At 48.8% G+C, this 10161-nt stretch overlaps 1 protein-coding gene and 1 long non-coding RNA gene across 4 annotated transcripts in view; one reads left to right on the plus strand and one right to left on the minus strand.

The window, feature by feature from the left end:
* UBE2H (ubiquitin conjugating enzyme E2 H) overlaps positions 1–3731 on the plus strand; it is an 89932-nt gene extending 86201 nt beyond the window's left edge. For all 3 annotated transcript variants that reach the window (XM_084786408.1, XM_084786406.1, XM_084786407.1), the window contains one exon: positions 1583–3731. In XM_084786408.1, coding sequence (XP_084642534.1) covers positions 1583–1707 — 125 coding nt within the window. In that variant the 3' untranslated portion in view covers positions 1708–3731. The remainder of the gene's footprint in view (positions 1–1582) is intronic.
* On the minus strand, positions 3229–5430 carry LOC311600106. The gene is made up of 2 exons (XR_014780140.1): positions 5301–5430; positions 3229–5254 (listed from the first exon to the last, which is right to left on the minus strand). It is a non-coding gene; the product is annotated as an uncharacterized lncRNA (long non-coding RNA).
* Between the last annotated feature and the right edge of the window lie 4731 nt (positions 5431–10161).

Below are 10161 nucleotides of genomic sequence, written 5' to 3' on the forward strand. Positions count from 1 at the left end.
CGGTGGATCGTTGTGAGTTCAGGGCTGGCCTGGTCTACAAAGCGAGTCCAGAACAGCCAAGGTTACACAGAGAAACCCTGTCTTGAAAAACCAGAGAGAGAGACAGAGACAGACTGAGACTGCACCATCCTCCTGTCCTCCCTTTTGTGTTCTCTGCTGGCTGTTCAGTCTCTGTGGGCCCATCACCTTGCCTTTTCTTCTTCCTCTTCAGTGTGCTCTGTTTGTGCTATACCCACTGCCCTGGCTTGCCTTTTTACCCTGATCTGTGTTTGAGAACTTGCCTAGTGAGAAGTTGTAGGTGCATAAAACAGTAACAAAAAAGGAAGAGAACTCTGTGCAGGCAGCGGCGTCCCCTTGTGGTGGGAAGTGGTGAGCTCATCCACACAGAGCATCAGAACACTCAGCATATAATTCATTTTCTTAGGTCTCAAGTACTTTGCAAATTAATACCTAATTTAAGATAGCGCAGTAACCTACATAGCCAAACAAACATGTTTTCCGAGAAAAATGCCATTTCAACCAGACATAATTTTGTTAGGAAACTATGCTACAATTTTATAGATAGCCTTCATTTACCAGTGTCTGTAAAATATAGCTATTTTAATATGGAAAATATTGCTAAGCCGGACAGTGGTGGTGCAAGATTTTAATCCCAGCACTCAGGAGGCAGAGGCAGGCGGATCATTGTGAGTTCAAGGACAGCCAAGGTTAACACAGAGAAACCCTGTCTGGGGGGGTGGGGGGGAACCCTACATCTGAGGTGCAACCCCAGTCAGATTTTCTTGATCTGTATATTCTTCCTCATTTTCTTTAGAGTTTTGGTTTTATTACTTTTCTTCCTTTATTTAAAAAAATTATTCAATCATCCGTTTCAGGTTTTTTGGGAGGAGACAAGGGTGTTGTTATGAGACAGGGTTTCTCTGTAGCCCTGGCTGTCCTGGATCTTCTTTGTAGATCAGGCTGGCCTTGAGCTCACAACCTCTATGATGAGGAAGTAGAATAGCCGGCCGTGGGTCAGAAATAAAATCCCTGGCTGGAGAATCGGCTCCAGGGCAGCAGCACTTGGTGCTCCTTCAAAGACCAAGTTCAGTTCCCAGCCACTCACAGGGTAACTCCATCCTCACAGTCCACACCTCTGGCCTCTTTGGAAACCTGTACCTGTGCGCATACATGTAACTTAACATTTTTCTTATTCTAAAAGGTACAGGCATGGTAGTGCACGCCTATAATCTTAGCATGTGCTGGGATTACAGGTGTGCGCCACCACACCCAGCTGTGGGTCCATTCTTAAGTAACAGACCTGAGCTGGCTGTAATCACACGGCTGCGGAAGGGTGGGATGTTCAGAAAAATCACTATGAAGTTGTTGCTAGTCCTGTTCTATCTGGGAAATAAGTCACTTTCTTTACATGGAAGGTAAAAAGTACGGTTGCCCCTTTCACCCCACACGAGTCACTTCCTCTTGGAATTCTCCTTGGCTTAGTAATCGTATCAGGTCTTACCCTGGCATGGCAGGTGAGTTTGTTCCTTGGGGTCACTGAGCTCACACCCTGTGTTTTCTTCACTCACCCTCCCCTGTGCAGAGTACATCCAGAAGTACGCAACGGAGGAGGCCCTGAAGGAGCAGGAGGAGGGCACTGGCGACAGCTCGTCGGAGAGTTCTATGTCTGACTTTTCGGAAGACGAGGCCCAGGACATGGAGTTGTAGTAGAAAAGGCGCCTGCCTTTCAGAAAGACTATTATTTCCTAACCATGAGAAGCAGACTCTAATATTCATATTTAAACAAAGCAATTTTTTTTATTACTAAACAAGGTTTTTATGAATAATAGCATTGATATATATATATTATATATCACCCTTTAGATCTTGATTTCTTGGTCATTTCTCAACCTGAGGTGCATAGCATATTCCCACATTCCATTTTGGTAGCAATATGCAGTCCGAATGCATGCATTCATAAGTCCATTTGGCCAAGTCAGCCCATGTGCTACTGAACTGTCAAGAATTCGCCACTCTTTTGGGGAAACACGAGTAAAACTAATAGGAAAAGGTTGCTTTTTATTGATGGTTCCAAAGAAAAAAACCAAATCTACCAGCTCTTGGATGAAGATAAAACAGTGTTTTTCCAGAGTGGAAAGGGAAAGGTTGAGAGGCATGCTTTGGGTCGTGTGAAGCCAGCCATGAGTATGTCCGCTGCCCCAGGTCCTAAGTGGCCCTTCCTAGTGAGCAGCGGGAGCTGTGAGCTAGGGACTTGAATGAGAAGTGAGACTTAGAACCTCTTTTTTTTTTTTTTTGACTCGGATTTAAGTGCATTTTTCTAAATAGATTCCTGCCTTCCATGCTACCAGACCTGCAGCCTGTTGATTTGACTTTGGAGAACGTTTGGGAAGTATTTTCTGAACCCAATTCTTTTGGGGAAGGGGGTGGACAGCTTGTCGTCCAGAGCTTTTTTTGAGAGAACAAGACTGGAGGAGAAAAGTGACTGGAAGATGCAGAGTTACATCCAATCCTAGCGCTGGGCCTGCTGGAGACCACTGCCCTGGGCTCAGATGTAAAGAACTGGAAGCAGTTTTGTTTGATTTTTTTTTTTCCTTCTTTCTTTTTAAATTTTTTTTTTATTTGTGTGAATTGTACTTAGACAGGTTACACATTTAATTTTCATGTACTAAGAGACAGTCTCCTCCCTGGACAAGGCGCTCAGTGGACCATCAGATGAGAAAGACTGGCCTCGTGGCTTGAAGCCCTTCGCGACCCTTGAGCTCCAGGCTTAGTTTTCCTTCTGGAAGCTGTTCCCGGCAGCAGCCCAGTTGCCAACTGCCTACGGGAGAGAGTAATGTGGGTATTTTGAGACCCACAACATCCTAAATCTAATGCAAATGAAACAAATGGAAGTTCTTTTACCCAAAATGGCTTGAGATGAGGAAGAGCCACTTCTGCGATGGACGGGGGGGGGGGGGAAGGGATGTGGGTTGTGAGGGGGGACACGCTCTCCCTCTGCCGCAGTAGCAAGTCAAGACAGCTGGGAGCCCCTGGCCTGCTGCTGCCCAGTGTCCGCTCAGCTAACCACCACCCAGAGTGCCCAGCAGTTTGAGATCTGACTCTGGAGGGAGTTTGGAGACAGTGTAGACAGCAGCTCTGCTCTGTACTTGAACAGTAGGAGTAGCCAGTCTTAAAACCTTCTGAAGACATTTGAACATCCTGCTGGACTAACTTTTCTTTTGATGTGTGTTTTTAGTTTAGAAGTGCTATATTCCACAAGGTTTAAGTCAATGAGGCTGGAAGACACCTATCATTTTTTAATTAAAAAAGCACAATCAGTCTTTCCTTTGAAAATCTATATAAAGTACAACTTTTAGCATGATTATTTTCCTAAATAAAAAAGACAAATAATTTACTTATTTTATGTTAATTACGGGCATGAAGCAAAAGGTTTTCTTTGGGGAAAATGCAGTTCTGTGGGTCTGTAGTTAGTTCACTGTACTGCCCTCTGGCACCCTGGCTTGCTGGAAGGTGGCTTCAGCTGTGTCCCATGTAACCCTGCTTGTCCGGCACTTCCAGCGTGCCTTCCTGGGGACTAGTTTATAGCCTTCACTGTGGGTGCTACGTAGGGCAGGCTTGAACTGCTGAGTGGTGATTGTGAGTTTAAACAATAAAAAAATGTATTTTTTTCAATACTGTATAAAAATAGTATTCTAATTACCCCCTCCCCCCAATAAAAGAAGTCCAGATAATTGCTTTTGATCTTGTTGGAAAAAAAAAATAACAAAACAAACCCAACAAAACATGACAGAGTTTGGGGGAATGGATGTGAGCAGCTACGGCTCTGACACTCACCAGAGTCGACTTTGCTCCAATGAAGACACATGGTTCCCTCCCGTGCAGCACACCAGCACACAGCTGACAGTGCAGACGTGCGGGCCTGTGGTGCCTGCCCCACCCCCATCCCCAGTCAGCCTACCCTGGATGCAGCTCTCTGGGCCTTGATGCTCTGCTAGAAAGCGTGCACACTTCCTGGCCCTTCCCTACTCCTTGGTGAGATAGGACTAGATAACCATACCTAGTTGTAAAGGACCAGAAAGCGGGCTGCAAGGACTCTGGGACCCCATGGTGAGTAGGTAAGCTGTGCAACAGGGCTGACTCAGCACCAGCCCCTTTGGAGGGGTAGCAGTAAACAGAGCTGCTGCCAGCCCTTGCCCTGCCCTGCCCTGCCCTGCCCTTTGTGCAGATTTTTTTTTTTTTTTTTTTGAGGTTCTACCTGTGCTTTCCCAGTGGAAGTCATTCTTTGCCCCTGTTGACTTGAGCTCTTGCCAAACACCAACACGCAGATTGGCTGCAGCGTGGCAGCCCAAACCTGCCACGTCCTTTACCCTTGAAGCCCAGCACTAGGACCTGTGTTCTGTGCTTGCCAACCTAGACCCTGGCATTTGACCCCCTGTCACCGCCCTCAGGAGTACTGAGCAGCTTCAACCAGCATTTTCTATTGATGGGAGAGTTATCAGAAGTTGCCATCTCTCTCCAACATGGTGTTTTTTGTCACTTCAAACGCTGTTCTAATTGCCAACAGGCAGATCCAGGCTCCCGAGGGGTAACCCTTCTCAGAGGAACTGCCCTGGAGAGGGCCCTGACGTTCTAGTTGGTCTTGGCCTGGTACTTGGATCTTGTAGGCCGCGTCGTGGGGTGGTGGGAATCATGACAGATCCTCTGCTACCTCTCTCTGGGTCAGGTTTCTGAGGGCTGGCGTTGGATTTTAAATGGCACGTGGCCCCTCTATGTTTTAGTGACTCAGAGAAGTGAAGCCATTTACAAAAGTTAGCAGTTTGTTTTGTCAACATCTGCCGGATCATAACCTTGGTGACTGGAACCCACTCGTTTCTGGGTGGGCACAGAGAACTGCATTTCTTTGGACTTGTGAATCCATGTTCATCTTCCTCTGGCCACTGGACACCTTGGCCAGGTCGTTAGGGATTGGGTGGAGTGGAGGCCCTCGGGGGACATGGGTGGGTGTGCAGCTTTCCCCTCACCGGGGAGTGGCCAGGGCTCATGGTTTGGCAGTTACTTGGCTGTGGGCATGGGAAGAAATGGCCTTTAATTACTGATTGTATTTGGTACACATTGTGTGATACTTGAAGAGGTAAAAGGGACTGACCAGCCCTTATCTGAAATCTAAGCTTTTCGCCGCTTCCCCCTCCTCGCCCTCCTCCCTTCCCCCTCCTCGCCGTCCTCCCTTTCCCCTCCTCGCCCTCCTCCCTTCCCCCTCCTCGCGCTCCTCCCTTCCCCCTCCTCGCGCTCCTCCCTTCCACCTCCCTTGCATTGTGATGATCTGTTGGGCATGTCTGTCACCTGGACAAAGGCCTCCTCTGACTATAACCTCTTAATAGTTGTGTATAATGAAAACTGTAAACTTTTTTAAATAAAATGTGTATATACCTTGGCAAATGGCTGAACTCGATCAATAAGAGCTGCCCGCATACATTCAACCCAACAGAGGACAGGAGTCAGGATTCTTGGGTTGCCTGCAGGCGGAAATAACCAAAAGGCACCGCAGATGCAGATGGTTGAGGCATGCATCACAGCCTAGAGGCTCCCCTTTGCTCCGTGAGGATGTAGTCTGTGCTTCATGATCAGTGTCTGGACTGGAGCCGGTGTGTCCAGTGCTGACTACCCTGCCAGGGGAACCAAACACCCCATAGACCAGCTTTTCAGTTCCCTTCTAGCTCACATGCACTGGCCAGCCACCAGGGGGCAGTGCTATCCAGTCCACTGAGCTATCAGACCTGAAAATAAGGGATTTCTCACCTCTGTTCTAATATTTTTTTGTTGACCAGGCATGGGGATGCTGCCTCCAAGAGCCCATCATCTTCATACCCGCCCGTCGAGAGAAATTTGATGGGGGTGGGGGGGTGGTAGGGACCAGACACCTACAACTATTCTTTGAAGAGCATCCTCCAGGCACTGCTGCCTCAGTGTTCAGAAGCAAACCACAGCACTTCAGCTGGCGGTCCTCACTGGCCCCTTACCAAAGGACTGGAGGAAGCCAGAGCTGTTGAGTCTAGTCCCTTTAGGAGCTGGGCTACTTCCGTTGCAGCTGCTGCATGCCACAGGCGGTTTGCCACACAGTGAATGAAGTCTAGACTAGTGGCTTCTGGTACTCAGAACTCCATGCAGACCTGAAGCAACACTGTAACACCAGCATTCAGAGGCTGCTGTGGGGTCCCCGACTTGGAACACCAAGCTTTGAATACAGGTTTAGCAATTTTTAGACCAAAGAGACCGAGAGTTCATTTTTGAACAGGGAAATACGGGTCACAGCCCTTCCTATCTAATCAGCACCCTCAGCTGCCCTCCGGAGCTGTCACTCCTTGGCCCTTTTCCAGGAGATGGGACTTAGGGTTCCTGAGGCACATGAATCGCGGAAGTTGGGGGCCCAGAAGCTGCACATACCAACCTCTCTCTGAATGCCAGTAGACCCTAGGGGGTGAGTGCTTTAACGCTGGATCTTGGGGTATCCTTCCCACCAAAGAAGGAAGACAAGGACACCCCAAGGACTAGAGCCACCAAAAAGCAGCCTTATAAAGACCCCAAGATAGTCCATGCTAGCTGAGACCTGGCCTCCAGCGCTATGACCTCTGGGAAGGGAAAGGCTGTCCGATGCTTCTGAGATTTGAGGTTCCCTCTAGTTCAGGGCTGTCTGCCTGTCTGTGATGATGGATATTTTCAAACAATGACATTTCCTGGTTCCTAAGCACTCACTGGAGCTCAGGATGGCTTTGGGTGACTCCCAAAACCTTGTTTGATGGCATAGAAGGTGACAGGGACAGATCTGCCCTTTACCCTATTGTCATGAATCAGGAGAGAAGAGTGCTAGGTGGCAGATGTGGGATGGCCTCCCTAGGCCCTGCCACCTTAGCCCACCAGCCCAAGACAAACATCCCCAGTTCCCAGCAGCATGGCGTCGGTTTTCTTGAATGAAGTCTACGAGTGTGCATTTCAACAGACTGGCATGAGGCTTTTTAAAGATGCCCTTCTAGGCCAGCCATAGTGGTGCACGCCTTTAATCCTCCGACTCATCCAGTAGGTGGGTCTCCAAGGCCAGATCCTGTCTCAACAAAACCAAACCAAACCCAAGAAATCCTACTGCAGATTTTAAGAGTTCTGTACTGGGAGCATTGGAGAAAACATGTCCCTTCCATAAAGCCTTCCTCTGGAATACTGTGGTTCTCAACCTGTGGTCTCCACCCTTTGGGGGCAATGACCTTTTCACAAAAGTCGCCTAAGACCATCAGAAAACATATTAGGATTCATAACAGTAGCAAAGAAAATAATTTTATCACTTGGGAGGCAGAGGCAGGTAGATCTTTGTGAGTTCAAGGGCCAGCCTGGTCTACAAGTGAGTCCAGGACAGCCAAGGCTACACAGAGAAATCCTGTCTCGAAAAACCAAAAAGGAGGGGCTGGGGAGATGGCTCAGTGGTTAAGAGCACTGACTGCTCTTCCAGAGGCCATGAGTTCAATTCCCAGCAACCATGCCCGGCCCTATTTGAGATTCTTTTTTTTTTTTTTAATTTATTTATTATTATGTATACAGTATTCTGCCTGCATGTACACCTGAAGGCCAGAAGAGGGCATCAGATCACACTATAGATGGTTGTAAACCACCATATGGTTGCTGGGAATTGAACTCATGACCTCTGGAAGAGCAGTCGGTGCTCCCAACCTCTGAGCCATCTCTCCAGCCCCTTGAGATTTTTTAATGGCTATTCCTCCCTTCCAACCCACCTACCGTAGGTAGGAGGGAAAAGAGATTCACGGGAACAGAAATAGACCTTTTTGGACTCTGTTCCTGGAAGCGATTCCTCTGGTGTAGTTAGCAGGATTTCAGCAGACCAGAAATTCAACCAAAGTTGCTGCTGGAACCTAAAACAGCAGCCAGAACCCGGAGCCCCAAAGCCTTCGCAGGAGCGGTTCTCTCTAAGAGCGTCTCGAAGTGGAGCGATGAACAGCCAAACAATACCAAGACCCAAAAATGCCCCCTCCTGTTTTGGATATATATATATCCTCTCAGAGTCTGTACTAAGATGTGTTTGAGCCAGGCATGGTGGCGCACACCTTTAATACCAGCACTCGGGAGGCAGAGGCAGGCCAGCCTGGTCTACAAAGTGAGTCCAGGACAGTCAAGGCTACACAGAGAAACCCTTTCTCGAAAAAACAAAACAAACAAACAAAAACAAAACAGCTTGGCCAATTCTGTCTCCACATAAGTGTTTTAGGGAACTGGAGAGATGGTTCAATGATTAAGAGCACTGGCTGCTCTTCCAGAAGTCCTGAGTTCTGTTCCCAGCACCCACCTGGTGACTCACAGCCATCCATTGCTATAGTTCTGGGCGGTCTATCTACGCCTCTGACCTCCAACTGCAGCAGGCACACAAACAAATGCATGGGTACATATGCAGGCAAAAGCACTCGTTCACAAAATAAAACATCTAAATTCAATTTTTGTTTGTTTGGTTTTTCAAAACAGTTTCTCCGTTTAACCTTGGCTGTCTTGGAACTCACTGTAGACCAGGCTGGCCTTGAACTCGCAGAGATCCTCCTGCCTCTGTCTTCCGAGAGTTTTGTTGTGTTTTAACCAGAACAAAGTCGTTTTGCAGAAAAATGTACAGTGCTTCTTTTAAAATCTAATTACCTAAAAATTACATACCATGAAAAAAAAAAATACAGTGCTCTCCCAGAGACAAAGCGGAAAGTGCGGTGCGCGGGGGGATGGAGTGGGGCTGGGGTGGGTGGTGGTTTCGGAATGGAAAAGGAATTTATGCCCAGTACGGGAAAGCACTTCCCACCCACCCGCTGCTGGATTGAGGCTCAGTCCTGGAAGACTCTGCCCGCTGCAGGGGCTTTTCTGTATAGAAAGCAAATCCCAGAGCCGAGAGGTTATGAAAGCACCAGGCTGAGGGACCTGAGGCTTGCGGCTCCACTTGACTGTCCCCTCCGCAGATGCAGACTTGTAGCACCTCTGTCCCCTGAGAGGCCCCAGGACACAGGGCCCCCGCCTGCTCAATCTCCCCGGTGGGACAGACGTGATGATTCTGAGCTGCACAGTCGCCACCTGCTCTGCTCCGAGTCCCTCCTCGTCTCCGCCGCCAGGGGGCGCTCGGGGCTCGTGCTGCTTCGGGCTCCGTGCCTCGCGGGGGCCAGGGGCGTGGTGACCCAGGCAGGTGGCAGGAAGCGACCTTCCTCCGCACTATGACCACCACACCTGCCCTCTGTACGCAGTACCCCAGCCTGACGACTGCCAACCCGGGAGGACCAGAGAACTGAGGCGCGGGAGCAGGAAAAACGCTCAAGGGCGTTCTGTGGGAAGACTGAGATCGCGGCCCTGCCACTCTGCGTGAGATCCAGAAACCACATCTCAACTTCTAGGTGCCTGGTTTAAGGGAAGAATGAAGAAGAAAAGATGCTTACTGACAGTAAAGAGTCTTTTTGAAAGCCTTGACTCCCCAGCCAGGCGCGCGGGGCATATACATGCTATCCCACCACTCATGGAGGCAGAGGCAAGCAGATCTCTTGTGAGTTCGAGGCCAGCCAAGTCCAGGACAGCCAAGACTACCGAGGAAAACCCTGTCTTAAAAAGCCAAAAAGAGCCGGGCGGTGGTGGCGCACGCCTTTAATCCCAGCACTCGGGAGGCAGAGGCAGGCGGATCGCTGTGAGTTCGAGGCCAGCCTGGTCTACAAAGTGAGTCCAGGACAGCTAAGGCTACACAGAGAAACCCTGTCTCGAAAAACCAAAAAAAAAAAAAAAAAAAAAAGCCAAAAAGAAGCCGAGCGTGGTGGTGCACACCTTTAATCCTAGCACTCGGGAGACAGAGACAGATGGACCATTGTGAGTTCGAGGCCAATATGGACTACAAAGCAAGTCCAGGACAGGCAAGGCTACACAGAGAAATCCTGTCTCGAAAAACCAAAAAAATAAAATAATAAAAAAATAAAAAGTCTCAACTCTCACCATATCCTCTAAAACAAACAGAGCTACATGTCACACACCCTGCTTCAGGGAATGTCGGGCTGATGCTTCTTCACCAGGTCACAGAGTCCTCTTGAATAAAATTGGTGTCTACCAAGGCAACCTGTGGGCATTCTGGTTTTGGAACCTGATGGAGCAAGTCAG

Source organism: Acomys minous (assembly GCF_964271855.1).
Source record: "Acomys minous genome assembly, chromosome: 6".
Lineage (NCBI taxonomy): Eukaryota > Metazoa > Chordata > Mammalia > Rodentia > Muridae > Acomys > Acomys minous.